The sequence below is a fragment of the Larimichthys crocea genome, chromosome XVIII, assembly GCF_000972845.2.
Source record: "Larimichthys crocea isolate SSNF chromosome XVIII, L_crocea_2.0, whole genome shotgun sequence".
Lineage (NCBI taxonomy): Eukaryota > Metazoa > Chordata > Actinopteri > Sciaenidae > Larimichthys > Larimichthys crocea.
In genome coordinates, this window is record NC_040028.1 from 11740604 (window position 1) to 11767512 (window position 26909).

Sequence of the window (26909 nt, forward strand, 5' to 3'; positions counted from 1 at the left end):
AATGATGGTTCAAATAAGGGTTTCTACACACTACTTTATTGCTGATCATTTTAGAGACATCACATGCTATTAGTTGTATCTGATATGAATCCACATGGAAATGGGATCTTCCATCCTCCAACTGCAATGAAGTGGCAATAATCCATTTCTGTTTGCTTTTTCCATTGTATCACTTAAAGGTCCTGACATTTTTGATAATTTTGAGTGATAATACATGAGCCAAAGTCAGAACATTGTTTATTTTTGCTATTTCCTCACTTTCGCTTTTCACCCTGATTTGACAAAGGTGATGTCACCTACTTATACACCAATCAGGATTCAGCAACATTCGAATCCGATTACATCTGGTGCATTGTTTGGTCGCTGTCAATCAAATGTAATCAAAACACAGCCGCACAATCCTGATGAAGCAAATTATCTGAGACAGTTTAAACTCATGATTATGTTTAATTGTTGCATATTCAGCCTTGAATATGTAAAGAAACACTTTGATTTAAAGTTACTTTAAAACTCCAGATGACAGTAAAGCAGACAGTTTGTGTCATGAAACAACCCACTGCACCCTGAGGTTAATTGCTTTTTGCTGGACAGACACTTTGACAAGTTGTAGGAGGGAAAAAAAAAACTTTTGTTTCAATGAGCATATCTATGAAATACAGCAATTAAAACGTTTCCGGCTAACGGTGCCGGCTGACTGCTTGTTGGCCAGTCTAAACTAATAGCCTTATTTTTGCTCTGCAAATATGTGACTAGCCTTTTCCTCCTAATGAGGGCCAGAATGCACGGTGGATGACCCGTGTCCCCCTGCACCCATTATTTAAAAAAACAGCCCTGCAGGAGCTGTGGCTAATGTTCACCTGGCAATTATGACAGCCTGGTGACTGATGGGGAAATCTTTTCCAGTCTTTCCCCCCCTCAAGAGGACCGAATCAAAGAGCCTCGCACACAACACTTGGAGGCACATCAATGCTGCACTGAGCTGCCATGCAATTGTTCATATGTCAGGCCTTAGTGCTGTTTTTAGAAGCTTCAGGAGGGCATACTGGGCTCAGACTGGACACAGAATATCATGTGGTAAACCACAGGGAGCTACAGGATAATAGGAGAGGTAGATTTCGCCTGGAACCAGACTGACTCGACAACATATTGATCCCTGTGAGCTCAGACAGTAGATCCAAAAATGGTTCAAAACAGCTGCTGTGGACATTTACAGTATTCCACATGACATGACGGCAGAGTATATATATAAAAAAAGATCTCTTTCATAGTTTGGTGAGATTGTGTGTGATGTTATTATACAGGATGTACTGTAAGTAACCCTGTCCTGTGTGTGACTAATAAGCTTGATTCAGAAGTAAGAAGGTTCACATGAAGAGCTTATTCGTTTATTCATCGACTGATATTTACTCTGTTCTGGGGTGAAAATAATCAAAATTGAATGGAGCCTCATATTGTTTTGTTGCTGATACCCTATGCTTCCACCTTAAACTGGTTGCCGTGTGAATTTCTAAGCTGCAGTCATCAGTGATTTCTTGATAAAGTAATAATTGTTCTTTTACCGTGGAAAATGTTGACTCTTTCTGAGTGGAGACAGAAAGAGAGAAGGTGGACGGGGGGTGCAATGAGGTAAACTATGTGCGAGAGAGGTGTTAGTATGTTGTTCATCGTGCCTCATGTGTGTCTGAGAGACATGGTGTAAGCCTGGGTAACTATGGTGTGGGTGTATTCCTCTGTGGCCATGATCTTGGTAATATGATGAGTGAATCCTGAGCAGTGCATCACGGTTGCAGCCTCTTTGTCCCCCCTGAGATCTAATACGGTTCGCAGTGAGTGTCAGCGGCTTTCCTGCGGAACCCGTTACTCTTTAAAGATCTCTGGTGTGTTGTAGCATTTCAGGGAATAAAGTGGGTGCAGTCACCCATGGGATGGAAGTGGGGTCATCAGAGGCTCTTAGCACAGGTGACCCAGAAAAACAAGCAGCAAATAAGGTACATTTGTAAATGTCCAGTGCAGATGAGAGGAGTTTTCCTTTAACTGCAGATATATTGTGGAGACCATTGGGTGAAACAATGGAAATATATTTGTTCAGCAGGAACACAGAGATAAAAGTGCAAGAGGCTGTTTTTTTTATTATAGCTATAATTTATTATATTTATATTTATTATTAACTAATTTGTCACAAAGAGCCAGAGGCCTGTTCACTCTAAACTGTGGGGTCCAGTGTGATTATTTCAAAGTCATCATGACATTTTGGCTGCAGCTTCACTTTTTTTTTTTTTTTTGATTGATTTTTGTCAAATCAGGCAAACCCTCTTCCCTCCTCTTCCTCCTCCTCCTCCTCCTCCTCCTCCTTCTCCAAATTGTCTGTCTTTGTAGTACCACTAGGCAACAGTGCATCACTGGAAACGTGGAAGTGCGCAGGAGCCGCGCAGAGAAATCAAAGAGAAAGAAGGATCTAAGCAGCCAAAAGAGCATCTGGTAGATCTCTACCCGCTGAAACCATGAGAATCCAGTCGACATTTGTCTGAGGGTAGGAGGTGGGGGGGGGGATAGGTGCCCGAAAACAGCCTGACAATCAGCGTCGATGCGCGCAGCCAAAAATGACGACAGTGGGACAGTGATTTTCTTCCTCCAGCTCGTCATTTTTTACAGTCATATGCTTGGAGGCAATTCATCTCCTATGTATACAGATCACAAAGGAAGGACTGGAAAGCGAATAATCTCCAACACAGCCGCAAGTGCGCACAGAGACGTTTCATCCTGGTTTCCAGCGACTAATTACGCAGAGATATTGGTGCTTTATGGGCCGTTAAAGGATTTGGAACTTTCGCATGAAAACTTACTCTGTGAGTACATTTTTGAGCAGGTCGATATAGCCCCAACCTTCACGGGCGATGAGTAATCCACGACGCAGCAACTGATAAACCTGTAAAAAAAAAAAAACCTGGACTGCGACTGGCGCGTTTGGATACCTTATCCTGTGCGTTTCTTTATTTTCTTTTTCATATGGCTTCTGTCTTCGTTGTTTGTAAACTACACGCAGATTATTGATATTTCATGGCTGTAGAGTGTAGCAACAGTGGTGTGTGGCGAAAGAGGACGGTGCAAGACTAAGTGGGGCGAAGACAGCGCACTTTTATCGCCTTTATTTCCAAACAGGAGACATTGCGCACGGGCACTGACGACTGCAGCAACTACAACCTAGACTTTTTTTTTTTTTTTTTTTTTTTTTTTTTTTTGTTGGAAACACTGAATCCTTTGTTATTTCTTTCGCTGCTGTCATCGTAGTATGTCTGCACTTCGAAAGAAATTTGGGGACGATTATCAGGTAGTGACCACCTCATCTAGCGGGTCTGGATTCAACCAGCCTCCCCCAGAGAAAAAGAAGAAGAGGCAGCGGTTCGTGGACAAGAACGGGCGATGTAACGTCCAGCATGGGAACCTGGGTGGTGAAACCAGCAGATACCTCTCAGACTTATTCACAACACTCGTAGATTTGAAATGGCGCTGGAATCTATTTATTTTCATCCTCACCTACACAGTCGCTTGGCTCTTCATGGCCTCTATGTGGTGGTTCATCGCATACATCAGAGGAGACCTCAACAAAGCCCACAATGACACGTACACTCCATGTGTGGCCAATGTCTATAACTTTCCCTCAGCCTTTCTCTTTTTCATAGAGACAGAGGCCACTATAGGATATGGTTACAGATACATCACAGACAAATGCCCAGAGGGGATCATTCTCTTTCTTTTCCAGTCGATCCTCGGATCGATCGTCGATGCCTTTTTGATCGGCTGCATGTTTATCAAGATGTCTCAGCCCAAGAAAAGGGCTGAGACTTTGATGTTCAGTGAACATGCAGCGATTTCTATGCGAGATGGAAAACTAACTCTCATGTTCAGGGTCGGCAACCTGCGTAACAGCCATATGGTTTCTGCACAGATCCGCTGCAAATTGCTGAAAGTAAGTGATGCTACTTTTAGTTTAGGGAGACATTCAGTATTTTAGTTCTGTGCTCATTGTTTATCATGATCCAGATCCAGAAACTGATACTGAAAGGCCTACACACTGACATTTAAGCCTACTCCCAGCCATCACTCCATAACTACATAAAACTATCAGCAACCATTGATCAAATCATACCACAGTCAGCCTTTTATTTATTCCACACAATCCATATTTTGCACAACTGATAAGAGGAAAATATAAGGCCTCCAGCACAATAATGTATCCCCTCCATCAAACCGTGATTAGAACATGTTGTTCATTTATAAACTGTACACAGCTGTGAGTGTGACAAAGTGGTAGAGTGCTACAACTTGTTGTAAATGTGCGGCTGTTCCTTATCATCTATGGTTTTTTCTGCTGTCTGCCTCCTGGCTTCACAAAAGTCCATAAGAAACTTTTTAACAGTGCTCTCAACATTGCACATGCATATCCACCAATTATCATAGTAATATACCTTATAGGTGTATAATGATTAAAAGTCAGTAAGTTTTACCAAAGCCGCACTGTAACCACACGCGTCTTAGACGACTATTAAAACTGATTTTAAGCTCACACGTCAGATGAATGAAACCAACTTTAGAAATGAAATCAGTTGGTTTGATTCCGTTGTTTCAAAAAAGATGAACAATAAGGCATCAGATCAAATGCTAAAGTGGATATTCTCGCCTCTTTAGATGCCTTTTAAGAAAATTAGTAATTTTTCTGATTGACAGATGATTTGAAATATGAAAGTCCCACACACAGGCTCATGATAAGCTGTACAAAAGTATGTCTTACCCCTTCCTTCCCCCATTAAACATCTCTGTCTCTGTCTCTTCCTGTACGCTTCCTTAGTCTCGCCAGACGCCCGAAGGCGAGTTTCTTCCGCTGGATCAGTTGGAGTTGGACGTGGGTTTCAGCACTGGGGCGGACCAGCTCTTTCTCGTCTCACCGCTCACAATCTGCCATGTGATTGACACCAAAAGCCCCTTCTACGAACTCTCCCAGAGGTCCATGCAAACAGAGCAGTTTGAAATTGTGGTGATACTAGAAGGAATAGTAGAGACCACAGGTGAGTAACCACAAACATTTTTCTAACAAGCCTGCTGGCTGCAGGCGAAATGTACACTAGTTGAGGATGTTGTAATGTCTTTTTTTTTTTTTTTTTTTAAGGCCTTGCAGTGTCTTTTTCTGCAACAAAACTTATGAATAATATTAAACTCTTTCATAGGTGTTGACAGCTGACAGCCAAATGGACTCACTATTGAGCTCTTGATTGTGTTTTATTGATTTTTATTTCTGTGGCAAAAAAATGCAGAGAAGCTATTAATAGCAGTGGCTACCATTTATACATCACACATAATTGATTTTGTGTTGCAAGCCTTGAGTGAAACATTTATTAATCTCTGCATTAAAACATGTAGGGAAGTACAGGCAAGTTTCAAGCTAAACATAAGCATAAGTCGAACTCACGGTTATAGGCTATATACATTTTCTTTTTCTCATCTGAAACAAATTTCATTCCTCCGCCTTTGTGCCCGTTGCAGCACCTACCTCATGGCTGTTCTCAGAGGGGATGATAATTTGCTTTCTAAGGTCCCTTTGGAAATTAGGGAATTCCATTTCCACAAGATGAGTAATGCCCCGAGTAAAATCTTCCACTGTGGTCATTTTAAATTCAAGCGTTTATTTGACACAGCTGATATAGTGTGGGGAGAGCGCTCCTCTATTGCAACAGAGGGAACAGTTGGAATAGGTTGGAATAGGAGAAAACAGCATATGGAGATGTGACAGAGAGGCTCACGGGCTGACACTGCAGACAGCAATTAGCAAAGATATTCAGCTCCTAATAGATAGTTTTGATAGTTATTTGGTGCAGAAGTCCCTCTGCAGCCGAGATGTGTCTGATTCTTCAGTTTATGACGCCGTGTGCATTGATGTTAATGTCTAGATATTGTGTTAGATAACAACACTTGATTAGTGCTTGTCATCTCTTAATTACGGTTTCCAATTCATTATTTAATTCATTTAATAACCAACAACCACCACGTGGTGTAAAAATCTCAAATCTTATTGTTAGAGTAATTGTAATGTGCAGCTAATGCCCACTGCTGTTTGCAGATCACTTTGGTTCAAAGGTACGAACATATTCAGTGTATTATCATTCATATTTTAGCAGGCATTTATAGCCCTACAGTGGCTGTCACAGTGAGCATGTGTCATATAAAATTTCAGTTTTAATTAAACTGCTTTGGCTCGTTTTGCTCGTGTTCTTTTTTTTTTTTTACTTCACAGAAACCTCTGCATCGAGGAGCAGTTGTGGTTGTGTGAAGTTGTTGGAAAAAGGCTGATGTAGAAACAATCTATGGTTAAAAATTTATGTACAGTGAAAGTCTAAATCCTCAGACGCTTTCATTTCTGGCCAATGTAACTCTGTTTCCATGGCAACCTCTCCTTGAGTATTCAGGATTGCAGCACTGCACCTAAACTTAGGATTTTTATTCCTATGGTATAGGAATCATAACACAATTTCTGTAATAAACCAGGCAAACATGCGATGCCGAACATGAAATGAAATTGCTTTGTCGACAAGATCACCTGGTATTAAGGAGGATCCCTACTGAAATATGAAGAAGCACACGGAGGCGTTATACTGTACTATGAAGTGTTTGCCAGAACAGGTGACACAGCAGAGAAAGAATAAGATTAAATATTTATGAGACTTGTTGTTTACTAGCAAGGAAACTGCCCAACTCCCCAAATCTTTCTTTTTTTTTTTTTTATTACATGTGGAAAAATCACTGTCTGGAAGTTAAAATACTCACCACTGCACATTAAAGCTACACAATTACAGGCTATTTGTCGTTCTTACTAGATAATAACAGACACAACAATGTACCCCTGTTTGACATAGTAACCTTTTGTTCCCAGAGATCACACAAAAATATTTTGGACCGACTAAAGTTACAACAAGAAAAGAAAAAATAGGAGTTTATCTTGGAGAGAGAGCATGTAGGAGCCCAGAATTGTTCAATTTTTCTGTAACCTCTGACAACCTCTACATTGTATAAAAAGGCATGAGCTGTTCCTCGTCCTTTTGAATAGCCGCCCAAAGCATTTTTGATCACCACCTCAGTATGATCCAAATGAGACATGTAGGATGTCTGGTAGCAGCATATTTTCTTGTAGAGTAATACTAGTCGTGGCTTTGTGTTATCGAGTTGGTTTTCTAACACTGGCTGCAGGAAGATGTGCTGCTCAGGATAAATTGCCATTACATCACATTGCAATTAGGTACTGTACATGCTGTCTGACTGCTTGCTCTGAAAAACAGGCTAGTTGTAGTAACAAACGAGAAGCCTGCACTGTGGTGCCGAGTTTTGCTCGAGTTAACAGCGCTTACAGGTCTAATGTCCAACAATCAATACAAGCAACAGAATCCACATCACTTCTACAAGTATCTTTAGAGTTACCGCAGTGTCATTGGCGAGAGAGCAAATAAGCACGTCGGGTTCTGTGTGTGTTGATGTAAATCTCAGCGAAATAACACCAAGCTGAGCTTCTTTTGTATTATTTGTGCACTGCAGGCATGAGAGGTGTTTGAATAACAAAGGAGGACTTTAACACTGCCAGAGTGAATAACAAAAAAATGACTGCAGAGCAGTTGATACTGGATGTTTGTGTACAGCACTGATGTCAATTAATAATAAATACAATGTGTGAAAGGAATTCAAGTGCTGTTATTATGGAGAGACAAACAATTAAACAAGCGTATTAAATCTTCAGTTTGGTTGCAATATGGTCTGCGGGAAAAGTTATTTCTGTTCCGTTATCTCAATATTGTTTCTTTGAATTATTATATTATGTGTATTATATAATTATATACTACTTATATGAAACAGCAAATCCATTTTCTAAGAAAGATTGTGTTGCCCAAACTTTTTATATCAACAAAATCAAAACGTATCAGCAAAAAGTTATTTGACTTTATATTATATAGATTATACACATCATTATACACATTTTTCGGGTATGTTTAGCCACTGAAAGCGCTTGATCTTGGTTTAATATTAAAAAGTCAAAAGTGACTTGAAATGCACGATTGCAAAGATTTTTACGGGCGTATAGCAGTGTCGCTGCTGAATGCAATGCAGCTGCCTCACTCTCTCCTTCCTACTGCGAAACATACGAAAAGTGCTTTAGTTTTAGTTTGTCTGTTCCAGGCTACTGTAGAAACATATCCGTGGAAGAGGACCCGTCGCGTTTGTAACTGGAAACCACAATATTTTCCAAAAAATTGACCGCTTTTGTTGCCTAAACATAATCACATAAAGCACAGAGAGCCTTGTCTCTCTCTCTGATCTCAACACCTTAACTACAAACTACATTAGAAATAAATTTGTAGTATATAGTATAAATGTAATTTTTAGGGTAAGTCAATAATGTCACTCTTATTTCTTCTAGGTTTATCCACACAGGTGTTGTCACTTATGTTTCTCTTCTGGGGACGTATGTGGGCATGTATGAGTTGGCCTTGATTGTTGGTTTTGTAGCACCGTTTAGGGCGGGACAGCTCCACCCTCCAACACTCCACCCAACGTCAGCCTGTCTGAAGGTCTAATCAGGCAGCGTGATTGAGCGTGAAGACACCTGTGTGGTCAGGTGTTTTTCACAGCAGACATGTTGACGCTGGTCATAGTAGTAAAAGCACAGGTGTTACCAGTAACATTAATGATGACTCAGTCAAGTGTCCTTGTAAGCAATGGCAGTAGTGAATGCAGCACAAATTTGAACTGAAATTTTTAACAAAATAATCCGCCTACACATAGTTAATATGAGTAAAGTAATATTTTTAACATTCTATCTATACGTATGGTATATGTGACAACTCATGAACAACTATGTGTGTTTTGCCTAAACCTAACCAAACCTTAACCACAGTGGTGTAATATCTTAAAACATTTTTATTTGTGAAACATTCACCTGTGGCCCGGGGCTGAAATGCTCCTTTTACTTTTCCTGATGGTTCAAAACACACACCTCTGATACAGACACTAACAGTCCAGGCAGCTTGAACCTAACAAACTAGCACATTAACAGCAGCTATAGTTCACAGAAGCTTACTTCACTGTCCATTATGAAACTCTGTAAATCGCAGAGAGTTGATGCAGGGCAGCTGGAGGACATCTGAGGGAAACAAGAAAACACATTCTCCTTAAAATAAGAGTAAGTTTCGCCAAAATCAGTGAAATAGTTGATGGTGTGTGGGTTAGTGCCATAAGGTGTTCTGTGTATCTAATGTAGTTGTTATGGGTGATTGCACCCGGATCAAAAAACAGGCGTGTAGAGGGGGATCGACACCATTGACCTGATTATATATCAGTGTAACATAAAAATGATTTCAAATCTGTTATTTTATGGTAGTGGGTGAGAGCAGAAAGTTAGTAAAAAATCCAAAGAGCCACCATGCACAAACCAGGACCCTGAACCTGAATCATCTAAATAGAATTCAGCCATTATTCATTGTATTCTTTAGACCTCCCATGTGAAAAACAAACAGTGAAATAACAATATAATCATAGCATTGCTGGGTTGTTTTCACTGTACAGCTACAGAGCTGATGCTGACCTGACTTTGACTCATCATCATCTGATTCAGAATTACTATATGCCGTCTAAAAATACATCAGAAGTTTAGATAAGTGTCCCATTAACACCAGTAATGCTGATCAACACTACAGAGGCTTAAATACCAAGCCAGAGGCAATCTGTTCATTAGTGGAGCTGATTCTTGAAACCCAAAATAAACTGTAGCTGCCAGTAACAGACGTTTAGGTTCCTCCAACCATGAAACTAATCAGTGTGTTGCAACTAAATTCATTTCATGATTTTCAGTGTTTCAGTGGATTTGTACAGCACACCCCGGTCCGAATGCTGCAGCGCCTGTATGCTGAGGATCGAATGTGCATTTATGTAATTTAAGACGAGGCAGTTTTCAGATTAAGAAGTAATAACTAACAAAGATAAATGAGCTGATGATTTATTTCTGCACATTAGTCTGTCCCTGACATTTTGTATAGTGTTTGGGGTCTAACATGGTGGCAAAACACAGCGTTAAGATCTTCACAAGCTCTGCGGAGTGTTTTTAAATTCACTCATCGGCTATGAAAAGCAACGATTCATAAACTGTATCATCAGCATAAACATTTTTTTCCCCCCTTTTCAGAGTGATGTGGCTTTCATGCAAATGTGTGGCGTGTGATCATTACAGTTGCTGTGAAATTCATAAAATGCAGCAGATAAGTCATTTTTAGAAATGTTTTTTTAACCAAAGCTGCCAGGATTTTATTTTTAATGATTTATAGGCATAAAGTTTACTTAGTGATAAACTCAGCTATTTATTTAAATGCTTGCTGTGTTTCGCTGGTCAGTGAGTTTTCAGTTAGACTTTACTTCACTCTTGTGGCGACACAGCAGGCATACAGTACACTGCTCACTAAACTCACTGATAATCTCTATCTAATGAATTTCCACTGTGTGTGTGTGTGTGTGTGTGTGTGTGTGTGTTGTACATGAAACACAGCGTCACATTTCATCTCTTGATTGGATCATGAGGCACATTATGGCAAAAAGATCAAAAAATGCGTTCTTTTCTCTTCAATGTTGAAGGTTGAGCGTTGATTAGGATTGTTTTCTGTCAGCCCCCTCTTTTTCATACTGCTACAAGGCTTTCCTATGATTCACTGCTATAGAATAAAAAATAGAATATCCCAGCTATCTGCTCGTTTTTTAAAAGGAGTGTGGGTGGCATGGAGTTGGTTGCATATAGACTGGATCAACTGGCAATGTTTATTCATGTGTCTTGTGTGCATAAATGCAGTATGTGACTGGAACAGCTTTGGATAATGAACCCTACCTGTGTCCGTGAAACTGTGCAACTGTATTTTTTTTAAACGAAATGTGTTTGGACCTTAAATTTTAGGAAAAGAAGTAGAAATTATGAATGTGCATAGATGGAACTTCAATATTTATAATCAAACGTAATAATTCTTAATGAAACGGCATTAAAAAGCCTCTCTCTGCTCAGTTTAGGTAAATAAAAAATAAATTACCCGACCTGTGTTGTGGCAAAATAATTTTGTTATATAATGCTAATATCATAGCTTCAACTTAGTTAATGCTACTGTGCAACACACATACATATAAAGCATATATTTAGAAATAAAATTAAGAGTAATAATTGCTTTGATGCAGACTCCGTCTACAGCAGAATTAATTGGAAACATCTATTGCCACTGATTAGCCGAGCAGCCAATGTCATGGCCCGATCTGTGTTTTATCATCAGCAGCATTAATTGAAATGAAAATGGAGAGCTTTCCCTTGCACCGGAGGCCTAATAGTTTCAATCATATGAGTAAAGAGGCCCGAGAGCTGGAGGTCAGGGGGTCAACTAACGTCAGGAGCTTCAGAGCTCAGGTAAACACCGGCAAGAGTGAACCCTGGATATGAGCAAGCTGTGAAAGGCTGTGCCGTCCTCCGGATAAACCGACCATAATTCATTCTGAATCATTACACTGGGAGCGTGTCTTCCCTTCTCTGTGTCGTGCTCCCTGCCACAGCCCTGCGGGGTCAGAGGGTTAAAGTGGCTTCAGTGGGGAAGTTAAAACTGCAGATCAGGTGAGAGCGGGAGTTTCCAATTAAATCTAACCTGCTCAGGGTGAGAGAAGTGGCAGTCCCCGCTGAGCTCCACCTGCGATAAGCCATGTGCTTGGATACCTTACAGCTCGCTTGTTATATTTCATGCTTTCGGTTCATTTGACATTATTAGGAATACCGTATTCAACTACCTGTCTTGAATATTGCAGCATCACAAACATGGGTAACATTTTCAGTGTCAGGAAGAGGCGTAATGATGCACATAGTCTGGATCTGAATACAATACTGATACACTTTCATGCTGATCTTGATTTAAACAGCATAGACAGTATGTTATTGTTAAACAGGTTTTAACCTCTGTTGAAATGTAAATAAATCTAGTGTATTAGTTAGTATTAGATATTTTTAAATACTTAAGATGAGATTCCCATTTCCTGCTTGTTTTTCCTCAAAGAAGATTAATATTTGACTTGATTGATGGTTGTAGTTGTTTAAAGATTAATGTTTTATATGCATACATTTTGAAAATGTTTTAGAGAGGGAAGTTCTCAATGTTTCTGTCGCTTTTCAATCATGAATGCAGGACTTGTACTTGTCTGGATTGTATTTCTTTCTATAGAAGTAAAAGTAGCATGAGTAAAGATTTGAAATAATTTCAGAGGATTGCTGGTGCAATACAGATATGATGCAATATCATGAAGATCTCTATGATCTAACGCAAACTGTCACAACTGTCCTGCGACGAGCCTCTCTGAATGCCTGTCAGATCATCACAGAGATGAGTAAACACCTTACAAAGTCTAAAAATGAACTGAACTTTATAAGCGTCATAAAGATGTGTTGCATGGCTGTGTAGCTTAATTACATTATAAAGGTGTTCAGAATATGTCGTCCACCCTCTGCACATATCAGCTGCTGATGTACAACTACCCAATCTGCTCTGTGCAAACACCGCCTGATTTACCTTTTGCGTCGTATCGAATAACACTGAAATTAGCATCACTAATTTTAGATAAACAAACAAGCGTATTCTAGGAACACATCTGTGAGATTTACCTCTTATGTCTACTGTACACACAGTAATTGCACTGGGGATGAACTCCACATAATAGGCATTGCAGCGAACCAGCTATGACATCCTGGATTCATTATCCCTTTTAGATGAACTGTGCTAGCTTCCCGAGGGGGAGCACAGTAATTGTGTCTTTAGGGATTTGTCAAGTCCCTGTTGGATGGCAATAAATCACTGGTAGAGGAGGTGTGGCGGCGGACCTGGGATGAACTTGTGTGACGAAAGCACCAGAAATGTATTCCCCAACAATGCTTCTGTCTTCTCGTCATCCCATGATGAGTTTGAAAATAACTGACTAGGTCTCAGTTGCCTTTGTCTCAGGAGACATGCATGCTATGTTGCTGTGACAAGGACATTTTTTTGGTAATTAACAACACAAACTGTAGACCTCAGTATTAACCCCTGTCCGTATGGACACCCAGGGCAAAGTGTTAAATGCCCATAACTGAGATAATGTTGTGGCTGCACTTGTTTAACAGGTTATGGGGGCGGCTGTGGGTCAGAGGTAGAGCAGATCGTCCACTAATCAGAAGATCGCCGGTTTGTTTCCATTCAATCTGCATGTCGAAGCTTCCGAAGGCTGCGCCATCAGTGTGTGAATGCATCTGAATGGATGAATGAGATACGTACTGTAAAGCGCTTTGAGTGGTCGGAAGACTAGAAAGGTGCTATATAAGTACAGTCCATTTACTATATACCATTTATGTTGGAGGTTGTGATGCACTTGTGGTGTTGGTCACTGGCAGCATTGATTGGTGGAGTTGCAAAAGTCCCTGAAGTGCAGGCGAATCAATCATGCAGCCTAAACACAATCCCACATGAACATGTTGTCTTCTAGCAAAGACCCCCCTCTGGGAATACTCCTAATGTTTTTGTCACTCAGACATGCCCGAGTTTACTGGAATAATCTGCTCTCGGGGCTCAAGTGACAAAGTTGAAAAAAACAAGAGGAACGCCCCTCTTAGCAGCGAGTTACCTCTCCTTAGCAACATCTTAGTCTGAGATCTCTCAGGGCTTAAAACACCCCTTTGTCTCCCGCCTTTCGGCTGTAACGCCTCTTTATGACTTAAGTAGATGTAATAGCTGAGATCAATATGAGATTACGGCTCTCACTCATTCAGTCTGTTTTATGATTTTCTGATCATTTCTGTTGTCAGTATATACAGCGACGGCAGGTTTGGACACATCCCCAGTGTGATTTTTATTTTTATATGACCAATAATGGTTGTTCGGCCAAAAGGAAATCCATCGATTTCAGTTTTGCTCAACTCCCTCCCTTTACAGCAGTATTCAGAATTGCTTCCACTTGGTAATATGTGCTCTCCTGGCTGTGTTAATGGCCTACAGCCATATGTTCCTCTAGCCTGCCTGACACCCCACCTTGTGTGGAGATGGTTGGCAGCCCTTGCTCCTATTCCTTTCCCTTCCTTCCCTTTCCAGCAGCCTCCACACTCAAGCAATTGCCTCAGCATCCAGGCTCTCCCCTCCCCCACAGCAGTGCGTTTTCTCCTGCCTTTTTCCCTTCACCAGGCTTCCTCCTTCTTCTCATTGCTCAGCCGATGCTGTATGAGTAGAATAATCCTCAGAGCTGTGAACAACTGGAAGCCACCTTCTCGAACGGTATTTAACAGAGGGAGGGGACTTATTTCCCTTTTTTTGAAAAGTCAAACTGTGAAAAACAGGTCACCGAATGCTTGTGCATTTTTCTACACTTTACCACTTGATGGTGGTCACCATAGAAACTGATGATCAGACAGGACTTGTGGCCACAATAGCAGTGTCTGTATCAGAATGAGAAGTCTTTTATAGGTACAATGTGCTTTGTATAATTTCATTGAAAAGAAGTCAATTGTTAATCGTCAAACCATATTAATCCGACCTGTGAATTGAACATACTGCTCAGCATTCTTATATTCTCTTCTACTTCAGCTTTTCTATTGCTACGTTCAGGGCAGGAGCTCAATATGTTATAACGCAGATCCTAAAAGAAGACAAAGGGAAATTCTGCTTCCTGTTTTGCAGAAAAACAGACAAATAATTTGTTGTACCGTACAGTCCAGCAATCTAGCAAAGGCATTTTGTGGATAGCCTTGGCCGCAGTGAGTGCCTGACAATGAGATCAGGATGAATTTTTGGACGGTGTTGTGTGGTGGTGCTCTGTTTATGCAGCGTCCAGAGTCTCATGCTTGTTTTAGCTAGCATTTTTCTCATACATAACACTTGAGCTGTTTCCACAGCCGTGATAGACTGTCAGGGGACTTTGCTGACAGCACTGCACTGGTGAATGAGTTTTATACATATGTGTGTGTGTGCGTGTGTGTACGTGTGTGTGTGTGTGTGTGTGTGTGTGTGCGTGTGTGTGTGTGTGTGTGTGTGTGTGTGTGTGTGTGTGTGTGTGTGTGTGTGTGTGTGTGTGTGTGGCCATTTGAGTGACTGAGTGAAAGAGAGAGTCAGACAAAGAGAGAGAGAGAGGGAGGTTATTTGTGATTTTGTCACTAAATAGGAGGTTTGCAAAGAACTCTCCGACGCCCACCTTCCTTTTTCAGTGACTCGCATTGTTAGGAGAAGTCATTTGAATAAACCTTCATTTTTTACATAGAAGTCAGTTTTGAGTGTCATGTGCCATCATATAATGGCACAGATTTTTTTCACCCCTCAAAGATCTAGATTGAGACTCCTAAATGCCTAAATGGTTCGACAGAGCTGCAATAAATAGATCTCTCTGCCCCCTTGACTTCACGTTGCCCTCAGTGTGTCAAGTGCAGATATACAGCTAAGAATTTGACTGAGCCGGACACCAAACGGATATGATCCTCCAGCTCCTACAACCTGGATGAGCTTCAGTCTGTGAATACCACTTAGTTTTTTTTTTTGTTTTTTTTTCAGCTACTATCAAGAAACACTGGCAGGCTGCCTCTGAGTTTACAGTGCTTTTCTATTCCAGCCCCAAAGAACCCATTTTATCTTTGCTGTCACTCTGCTGAGTCTGCGGCTGCTTCACTTTGTTAGACCAGAGAAGCAGCCGGCTCTGTGTTATCAAGGAAAAGTGCATTTATTTAGAGTCTCAAGCTGAGATGGCTTTTGGGCATCTAAATTTCAAAGATTATTTTCAACACTTCCTGCCTCTTTGCCCTTTTTCAGTCCATAATAGAATCAGCTGCGAGTCTGTGAAATATTGGATACACTGTACAGTACGGCTAGACCACCTGTAATCTCCAGACAGGCATCTCATCTCGGTGCTGTGGAGTCGTTTTCCAAAACCCACTTCATTTTTTGAAATTCAATTCTCATATTTGGATGGAGACTTCATTCAAAGACAGACACCTTGGCACACACTGATGCTGTGTCGTTTCTTCTCTGATTTTCCATGTTCTTCCCCGTCTTAAATACACTTTTAATAAGATGCACTTTTTTTTCTGTCTTGAATTTGTGGATTCAGCACAGGATTATTCTAATGCCACTCAGACTGTCACATGGATATTGCATACAGTATGGGAGTAGTAAACTGCTGGGTGAACTTAAGCGATGAGGGATTTCAAGCTTGTGTTGGATTGGCCAGTTAGAAATTATCAACCTGTATACTGTATTCATAGTTGGAGGTCCATACACGATATTATTAGCTGATATTCTATTTTAAAATTGTGCTTTCTTTACATATTCTGTCTAATTTCATATATTACGCTGCCTTTAATGGTCCAGTGTTTAGGATTTACTGGCATCCAGCGGTGCAGTTGTGACTTGCAACCCCCTCGTATCACCCTTTCCCTTCTAGCGTGAAAGAGAAAATATGGTGGCCACAAGGCCCTATAGACGTGGCAGTTCAACATGTCAGACTCTGTAGAAGAAGACCTAAAGGAGAATATTTCTAACAAATTGTAATTATTCTTATCTTCAGGAAATGATTTATTCTTATTTTCTGTAGATAGAGTCTGTTCAATCTTACACACTGGACCTTTAAGCTATGTTTCTTAAAATATTTAGGTTTTTAACCTGACAGGACCAATATGATACAACAGAAAGTTTAATCTCAACCTTATATGTTACAGCGAGTTATCAGTAAATCAGTCAGTTTTTACTCCAGTACTGGTTTCTGTTACTTATGGTGGTAATAATTGATGGTTGGATGGAGCAGTGACAGCGACAGTGTGAGCAAACAGTTGGCTAATTATACTTCCAGCAGGCATGGAGTAACATTAACGCTCATTCAAAGTCGTGTTTCTGGTCACCTGGTGCATGAGTCCACTACTCACTCCCTGTTAAATCTAAAGGTCTTCACTAAGAAGAAACAATTGGCAACTAAATGTTGCCCTATATTGCTATGTTTGCTGTTTGGTGCTAAGTGGGTAGTGCACGGCGGATTAACTAGAGCGTTTTTGTTCTTGCTGCTGTTGGAAGTGATGAGAGAGCTGCAGGTCATAAAAACCAAAGAAATGAGCTGGAAGATGCTAAAACACTCTGCAGAGAAAGCAATTTTCTATAGGTTTGTCACAACAAGTGACCCCTTTCCCATGGTAATTTGTATTTATTTTTAACATGAAATGGTTTATTACCGCAGCTTTAAGTGATTTTAATGCAGCACCGCCACCTGTAAATTACTGTTTATCCATTGTGGAATATCTACTTTAACTTGAGAAAATGTCTCTGCCTCTTGTGTGATTGATTATTTTGAAACACGAGGACTGACTGCAGATAATAACTGGAACTCGAGAGTTCAAATACCCTCACACATCGATAAAACTCGCTAGCATAAGGGATAGTGTAGTTATTTTGTAATTTGCAGGATCGTTATCTGTACAAAGGTTTTTCTGTTCTGCACAGGTGTAAGAACCTGTAAGCCATTGTAAAACACACCACGGAGTGTTTATGTGACCAACAAACATAAGTAATATTGGTAAAACAACCAGAGGGGTGGTACAGAATCTCTTAATGTGCTGCACTTTATTTAGAAGGGCCACTCCATTGAACATTTGAAATGTATTGGTATTGGCGTGCTCTGAGTCACAGAGGGGAACAGATAACCATTTACTGAAATTAGAAGTATAATGGATCCACAGAGTTACAAATTTATCCTCTAATGGGCTGAATGAGAAATCGTCTCCTCATCGATTCTCATGGTTTTTTTCCCTCCTGCTTTCTTCTTCTCCTCCTCCTCTCTCCAATACTGTTTTTTTTTTTAATGAATCTGAATATGTGTTGATTTGTTTTTATTGTGTTCATTCTAGTTAGGGCTGCAAAAAAAACTGTAATTTGATCATCAGTTAATCTGATAATTTTTCTATCTATGCAAATTTTTTTTTTTTTTGGTTCATAGCGTGTCAGAAAATAGTTAAACTTTCCCTTCCTTAGAGAGAAAAATCTTTGCATTTGAGAAGATAAAACTGCAATTGCTTTTTTCAAAAACACATTGATTGTGATGCATCATGTTAACTGTTGATTCATCGGCTAACACTTCTCCAGTGTCTACTGCCAGCGCAGCCATTGGAGGCCAGTGAAGCATTGTTACGATGATTTAAAGAGGCTGAAAATCAGCAAGAAAAACAACTTATTCTTCATGCTTCATTAGAAGTCTGGAGGTGGTCGAGTGGTTAAAGATGCAGTGCACATGTCACCATCCCATGTCAGGGATGACACCCTTATTTTAGTTTATGCGCCACATACAACCCCATTTCATCTCAAGTGGGCTGGACCAGTGAAACTGTTACATAATAAAACTATAAATAACAACACCTCTTAAAGCAACATCGCATAGAAATTAGTATTTCTGTGAGTACAATATCATTGCTCACTTTCAACTTCAGCGTCCTCTTCGGTCTGTTCGCTGTTAGTTATGTCTGTAGAAGCTGCTGACCCTGGTTGCATTGTTCACTTACCCAGCTTTGGTTCTGGCTTGACAACAGCTCCAAAATGCCTGTGGCTCATAGTCCGGATTGTCGACTAACAAACTGAGCTAACATTATCTAACAGCACCTATAGTTCAAAGCAGTTTACTTTACTGCTCAGCAGGAAACTCTGTAATTCACAGTGATTTGAGGCAGAGCAGCTGGAGGACATCAGAGGGGGAAGCAGAAAACATTTTCTCCATAAAATATGATCCAGTTTGACTCAAATAAGTGAAATAGTTGGCGGCGTGTAACTTAGTGCTGTAAAGCGTTACATACTTCTGGCGGGCGATCATACCCTGTCTTTTCAACTGTGCCGTTGGAAAGACAGAGACACCATTCACCTGACTGAGTGTTATTTTATGGTAGAAAAGTTTCACAACATTGCTTTAAATCAACTGCAACCGAAAATGCCACAGCGTTTCTCATCAGGCTGATGTTGCCAAAGGTTTGTCACGTATCGGGGCAAACAATTTCTGCAGACTTCAGCATGCGTGTCTTCACAAAGACTCTTAGAGTAAGAGCTTTGATGCTGAGGCATCACCTATAAGGTACAGTAGATATCGTTTATCTCTCACTACAACTAAAAACAGACTGCCGTTTTTTCAAACCTGCCAACAATTCGTTTATCTTCTGTGTTCTCAGTTGTCCTTGCAAGTTGTTGTATTTTTTCGCCATGATGAGTCTGATAGTGGCGCTGAATATTCTATTCCTCGTGCTTTGAAAGGTGCTGTGAACACACACCAAGCGCACAGGCTTCACAATTACCTCTGTGAATAAAATAGGAACTGGTCCCTTTTGGGATTTTTCTTTACTGTCATGATCTTTTCATTGTGTGTTGTGACTGGTACTTTTGACCAAACTCAGCAGCGATGAGGTTTATGGCTGTCGCATGCACACATTCCTACAGTTTTGTTTCCATAGAAACACTGAGTCCCAGGCAGGCGTGTTTTTTTTAGAGTTACATAAGCCTTTACCAGTAATATGAAAGACACACCGACATGGGTATTCTTATTTGACTGGTTCTCTATTTTAAGGAATTGCATTCAATCACTGTAGATAACGTCAAAATCAGATTTTATTATTTCATATTTATGCTATTTTCAGTTGCTGAACTTCACTCATCATCTAAAGGGTCTCTGTCTAACATATTCTTACAATATAATGTGTAAATTTCCATCATAAATAGAACTGCGTCGTGGCCTCGGTGAAAGCCGAGGCGCACAGTTCATTACCATACTGTGTCTGTTAATCCCGTATGCCATATGAATGTGGGTGTTGCAGAACAGCTGGTCTTTAGCAACACAATTGTACATATGTGATGCAACTGTGTCTATAATTATGCATGGGTCAGGCATTAATTCCTGAATAATGTATGGAAATTAAATGTATATTAATATTTGTGATTAAGTCTGGTGCTCTAATAGCATTATTTGCTTTTGAAGAAGTTTACAGATGATTAGAGCGTCCACATCAGTGTTGAGCAGCTCTAAAGGGAAACATGTTCATCCCCAGGCCTGCAGGATTCATGGATTTCCAGGCCTTATGCTAACTCGTACACCATCTGCAGGAACAATAGAGCATTATTAATAGATGTAAGATGAAGCTATTTGAGTCTTGCATATTACTGTAGCAACCTTATGCCTCAGGCACAATTTCATTTCACTTGTTCCAACCTTTATTTTCTTATCATGCACCAGCAAGGTTGCTATTGATGTTTTAGCCCTGTGTTTACCGTATGGATGTCCAGTTAACACCGCTGCATCGACTGTACAATTCAATAAAGCAGGCACAGCTGATTTCTGGTGGCGATTAGCTGAAAACAGAAAAGCGTTTTACACCACCGTTTTCTCATAATCAGTTTATGCTGATGATCGAACGATAATGTTAAGGCTCATGATACAATGAGGTTTCCATTCACATTTAACTCTCAATAGCTTTGGCCCTAAAGTTTTCATTAGCTCTGCCCATTTTATTCACTGCAGCTCACTTCCATATGCCTAAAGGCTGCGGGGCTCTGAAGCAATAGTGCAGAAGTAATGCTTTGAATACCCCAAATGCACTTGATGTTCAGTCTCTTGCACATCTGGGAGTGTGTGCAAAGCTGTTATCAGTGAATTATTTTATGACCTTGGGAATCGCGTGGAATCACAGATGCCTCTAGTTTCCAGTGATGACATCCACACAATCAGCAGCGGTGTGTCTCACTGTGAATGAGCGCTTCATCTTAGTTTGGACCTAACTGTCGCTGCTAGAACAATATTAAGCTGGTAATTAAAACATGTGATAATAACCTACTGCAGTTGCTGATTTCCTAATGGATTTCAACAAGCCTTAACATGAGTGCCTCAGGCCATTTTCTCTGCACTAAAATAAGGCACTGATATAACCAATACTGTGTTTTGTTTCAAATGTAAACCTAATTATAGATTTTCTATGCTGACTTCAGTAAGAAATTAAAGGTTTTTTTTTTCAGTTGAACGTTAACTAAGCTAAGATGGATACAGCTATGCTGGAAGCAGTGTACAACAGGCAGAGGCAGCTATGATAGCAGCTGTTGAATAATGCTGATGAGTAATCACTAATAAGCATCCAATAACTTTACAAGAAAGAAAAAAAAACAGTTTTTTGATCATTTATTCAAACCTCATGATTTTGCTAATTGCATTAATTTGTTCCTGATGACGTGAGGGGAGTTTTTAAACAGGGATTTAATTCAGAGTCCCCTTTGAGGGAGAATTTATTCAAAGTGTATCATAATCTTCTATCTTGTGCCGAATTTGCAGAGCACAGTTATGGGTACACACAAAAGGCAGAACATGTGAAATGGGATATTTTCTTTTAATTTGTAATCTCCAAGTAACAGAATTAAACACTTAAATACTTAAACACTTCAAATAGATTGTCATGCTCATTTCAGCTTTGTTGGAGCTGAACAATATTGTAATAGATTCTTCCTGTTATTTTTTGTGTTTTGGATTGAATTGGATTCCCTTAATTGTGTCGGAAAGTTTTAAAGAAATTTTTGTGTGAGCAAGACCTCCCAAAGCTTTTGCCTGTAGATGTTACACCTGCGGATTTGCCTCATGGAACATTATCTTAATCCTGTATCTTTTGTAACTAGTAGCCAAGCTCAAGGTGTGGACTGAACTGTTAAGTAGCATAAGAGGTGATGTGGGGAGAACCCCCGGCATTAAATGCATTGAATATTATGGGTTGTTATCTGTGTTTAGTCAGCCTTAACTTGTTTTTAATGCATTAATGTGGAGCCTCGGGTAAACAAAACAGAAAAAGAGAAGTAAGTAGGATAAAAAATATATTGATATCAAATTAAATTTGTGAATATGTTAAGTGCATTGTAGTTTCAAAATCAGTTGGGTGTTTTAACTGGTAACACAAGTTCCAAGTTCCAACAACAACAAAAGTCAATATGGACTAAACTGAGAATCACTTTTCATTGTGACACAGAATTCATTCAATGACCAATCTCTCAAACTCGATTACCAAAACGCTATGTGTTGTGGAAAAAACGCTGAAGTCAAAGGTCAATGGTGAGCTCAGGAAGGAAGAAAGTGTTCAGGAGCCTCTGATGCCTTATGCTGTATTATTTATTGACGCTTGGCCAAGGAGAATTAGAGACACTCTCAAAGTTTATCAGAAGTGCCTGAGTCGGTCTCACATTCTGACGAACTCATCCTGGTGGATCGACTTTAAAGCCAAAGATAACACACAAAAACTATACGCCCAGAATTAGTCAAAGAGAATGTCTTTACCTATGAGGGTGTTATTGTCAACATATTCTAGTCTGGAGACACTGTTTCTGCAGATTGGAACGTCAACGGCAAGCTATCTATTATGTCTAGGAAGGCAGCAACAGTTCTCAAACCACCTGTAATGGCACCCACTTGTCAATCAAAGCAGCCACACTGTTAATTATGTATAACTTTAAGCCTTAATATCAATTGAAGGGTGAGTTATATAAAAATTTAGACTCAGTACAGTTGTCATGGATAGGGAAATTAGCTATAGAGACCAAATCGTTTTTTTGTACCAGCCTGTAAACATTTCTGCTGTGAAATTGGACATTTTAACATGAGGGCTTATGGAGTTTGACTCGTTCTGTAGCCAGCCTCAAGTTGTCGTTCCGGGAACTGCAGTTTTTGGCACTTCCATCTTATGCACCATTCCTCAACCCAATGTAAAGGAATACTCTTTCTCATGGAAAGGTGGAAAGATTATGTTTAGTTTAGTTTAGTTTAGTTTTAATGCTGGATGACTGAACATATCTGCAGAAGATTACTAGGAATTGATAAAGAATCAAAAGCATTGTTTCCCAGGTGGATTACAGGAGAGACATGAGGTGTGATGTGAATGAGAAGTTGTCCAAAAGCAGAAGACAGCGTTGACCAGGACTGCCAGACTGACAGACTATTTCTATGTCTGTAGCTCTTGTCCACATGTATGCATACTGAATATGATTTTGTACTGCATTACTGTGCATTTGGAATTATTCTATGCAAAAATGACAAAACAATTGAAGCCTGCTGAAGCATATTGCAGGATTTAATAAATAAAATTAATAAATAAAATATACTTCAAAAGCAAATGTGACAGTAATTGTAATCCTACCTGTTCTTAGAGTCATTGTGTAATGTGTGACAAAGTGTTACTGTTGGCTGAGAAATGTTTTTTGACAGATGAGTTGTCTCTGAGATGTTTGTGAAGTCTTTTGGCTGTATTAGTTTATTTTGGATGTGAGATTAATTGTTGTGCTGAGCGGCATGTTCGGTAAAGAGTACAGTTTTGAAAAAGTGAACTCAGTGTGGACAAATGTGTGTTACCAATTGTAAAGAGAAAAATAATTAGTCACTATAAACACGCACAGCAAATAACTCAGCTGTGCTTTTAATTATTTTTCAAGTTAGGCTGGAAATTGCTCATGAATGTCACATTTGGAAACCAAAAAAAAAAAATCAATTAAGCTTTTTATTTAGGCAGCTGGCTCTGTAATACAGTAAGTACTTATTCATTAAGGCATTTTTATTTGTTTGCTTTGTGAACCACAATGGCGAGACTCCTGGTGAATACCATGTTGTTGATTCTTATGGCAGTGTGCCAAGCATGTAATTAAATCAGGGCTCTGTTGTTGTTTAATATGAGAGTCATGAAACGTTTCGTCCTCAAATGTTAGTCTTTAGTGTGTTGGGCTGTGGCAACACAATGGCTCATAATTTGCCAGAATTTTCTGAATCTTGTGTAACTTCATGTAAACAAATCTGATCCTGTTTCATCTGTGTGTGTTTTTTTTTCTCTTTGACAGGGATGACCTGCCAAGCGAGGACGTCATACACCGAGGACGAGGTTCTGTGGGGACACCGCTTCTTCCCGGTTATCTCCTTGGAGGAAGGCTTCTTTAAGGTGGACTACTCTCAGTTCCATGCCACATTTGAGGTGCCCACCCCTCCATATAGTGTGAAGGAGCAGGAGGAGGCTCTCCTCCTTTCCTCACCCCTCATGGCTCCGTCTCTGTGCAACAGCGGGGAGAAGAACAGCTCTTTGGACTGCCTGGAGACCCTGGAGGACAATGACAGCACCACAAAGCTGCCCACCAAGCTCCAGAAGATCACAGGGCGGGATGGCCTGCCCAAGAAGCTACTAAGGATGAGCTCCACCACTTCAGAGATGACTTACAGCTTTGGAGACCTGCCCATGAAGCTGCAGCGAATCAGCTCTGTTCCTGGTGTCTCTGATGATAAGCACGCTGGAAAGGCCTCCAAGATCAACACAGAGCCCATGAGTAAGTCAGTGGCGGACTTACCTCCCAAGCTGCAGCGACTGGCTGGGGGAGGAGGGGGCAGGATGGACGGACACCTGCCGCCCAAACTCAGAAAGATGAATTCAGATCGCTTTACATAAAGCAGGCAACATATTTTAACTTATGCCATCCCCCTTTATTTCCCTACCTGAAGTCCTTGTACTATTCCTTATTTATTGGACAATGGACAATATTCTTATATTAAAAGAAATGTAGAATATGTGCACAAATACCTTATATAAAGTAGGGTGATGGAATTGAGCACATTTGTCCCTGGATGTAAGTGTACATGCTATGACGAAAGACCTCTGATATTTTTTTTAGGATGATGTACAATTAGCACAATCTGGCATGTAAGAAACAGCGCATGTAGAACAGAATCTCAGTAATTTCCGGCATGACATTTATTGATATATATAATTTTACAAAAACAATTTCATTAGTGAATTTACTGACAGTGAAAAATTGCACAAAGCCATATGATTTACCACGTGGAAAACCTACATTACATGGTTCTAATTTGTGGTGACGAAAGGCACATACATTTGTTTTGAGTTGATTGCTTTTGTTGTTTAATGTAAAATTGTGGCAATGTTATGTTGATTGCATGCTCCTCTTATTGACTTAGCTATACAAAGGTAATAGACAAAGATGTTTAGCCTTAACTATATTACCTTGTTTCCATTTTCATGTTTGTTCACAGCTGGATTTTTGGTATTTCATATATTGACTATTTTACCATGTGAGATTTTATGAATTTATTAGTTGATCAAAGACAGAATATGATGCTAGATGATGCTTTTTACATTTAAAAAAAGCATTATCAGCATCATATGACCCATCTGAACTGGGCACAATGCTACACAATTTTCACTTGCTTATTAAAGTAACACTTAAGTTGAAAAAGTCAATACTTGTACTTGATAAGCACAAAGCAATCATTATATAATACCCCGTGATATTAGAAAACATTTATGGGCATTTTCTCATTAATTAACTGCTTAGAGCAGTAGTTCAGTACTGTGCAATCATTTTGTTTCATTATATAACAAAATCAACTTAACAGTAGGGCTGTGTGGTCATACAAAACACTCCATTAGAATTTCAACTTAGGTGTTACTGGTTAGATTTAGAGGTGGGCCTGTAAGGAAATCATAACCCTTGTCTTAAGGGCCCATAATCTCCCTCCTCCGTGATGAAAGCAATAATATTATAATGACTATAATCTTTATATAGCCACAGGGTCTACCACAGCCCCATCTTCATTCTGTTTACTGAATTCATGCCATGAAATCTGGTTTTCTCTAAATACATCAAGGACATTGTATGATACCCAATCTCTTCAGGAATAAAGATCTAACATAACTGTTTAACATCTTGCTACTTTGACTAGATGTAATGCATGCTTTACCCAATCATAAATAAAATGTTAATAATATACTTATTACAGGGGGTAGTCAAAATGATGGAAGGCCAGCAAAACTCGGTTTAAAGAATTGACATGGGCCTGTGAGGATAAATATATAATAAGTATGATCATTGCCCAAAGCTAAACATATTCAAATCACTGTGCACACAATATTGACTGTTTATCTTAAAGGTCCAATGTGTAGGATTCAGTGGCACATAGCGGCAAAGTTGCAGATTGCAACCAAATGAATACTCTAACCTCAACCTCTCCTTCCAATCACCTAAGAAAAACTCTCAGAAGTCCATTTCTAGAGCAGTGTTTGGTTTGTCCGTTCCGGGCTACTGTAGAATGATGGTGGTTCAACATGACAGACTCCATGAAACCTGCTCTCACTGTAGAAGTAAAGGGCTAATTTTGAGACAATAAAAACACAACGATTCTTATTTTCAGGTGATTATACATGGAAACATGTTAATAAATATTATGTTCCATTCCTGCCAATAAATACTCCTAAATCTAACACACTGGACCTTTAAATGAATAGTTTGACATGTGGGAAACACACTTATTCTCCTTCTTGCTGTGAGTTAAATGAGAAGTTGATACCAATCACACCTCTGTATGCTAAAAAATACTTATCTACAGCTAGCAGCCGGTTAGTTTAACCTAGTATAAAGACTGTAACCAGCTTACTCTGTCCAAAGGTGAAACTCAACCTACCAGCGCCTGTTTGTCTAAGCCATTTTCTTTTCAATCATACAAAAACCAAAGTGAAGAGTAAAAACAATAAAAACCCTGTAAAAAGTCAAATGTCTTGCCTAGTCTGTGTTTTTTGTTATATATAAAGTGTTATTTAGTGAGCTCTAGAGGTGCTAATAGGTGGATTTTGTTACCTTGGACAGAGCTAAACAATTCCCTTGTTTACAGTGTTTATGCTAAGCTAAGCTAACAAGCGCTTGGATGTAACTTCATATTTATTGACATGAAAGTTGTATCAATCTCCTTCTAATGTCAAAATGTATACAATTCTTTCTTGGCAACCAACCCTGCATATCGGAAAATTCGTACCATTATTATTACATAAT

At 39.7% G+C, this 26909-nt stretch overlaps 1 protein-coding gene across 1 annotated transcript; it reads left to right on the forward strand.

The window, feature by feature from the left end:
* Positions 1 to 2363: 2363 nt before the first annotated feature.
* On the forward strand, positions 2364 to 26303 carry kcnj3a (potassium inwardly rectifying channel subfamily J member 3a). The gene is made up of 3 exons (XM_010732234.3): positions 2364 to 3967; positions 4847 to 5063; positions 23919 to 26303. Exons 1-3 carry the CDS (start codon positions 3290 to 3292, stop codon positions 24512 to 24514), a joined length of 1491 nt encoding a protein of 496 aa, XP_010730536.1. The 5' UTR covers positions 2364 to 3289; the 3' UTR covers positions 24515 to 26303.
* The last annotated feature ends 606 nt before the right edge of the window (positions 26304 to 26909 follow it).

Coding starts and splice junctions, on each gene's coding strand:
- kcnj3a (XM_010732234.3), top strand. CDS start 3,290: ATGTCTGCACTTCGAAAGAAATTTGGGGACGATTATCAGGTAGTGACC. Junction 3,968..4,846: donor TCCGCTGCAAATTGCTGAAA/GTAAGTGATGCT, acceptor ACGCTTCCTTAG/TCTCGCCAGACGCCCGAAGG. Junction 5,064..23,918: donor AGGAATAGTAGAGACCACAG/GTGAGTAACCAC, acceptor TCTCTTTGACAG/GGATGACCTGCCAAGCGAGG.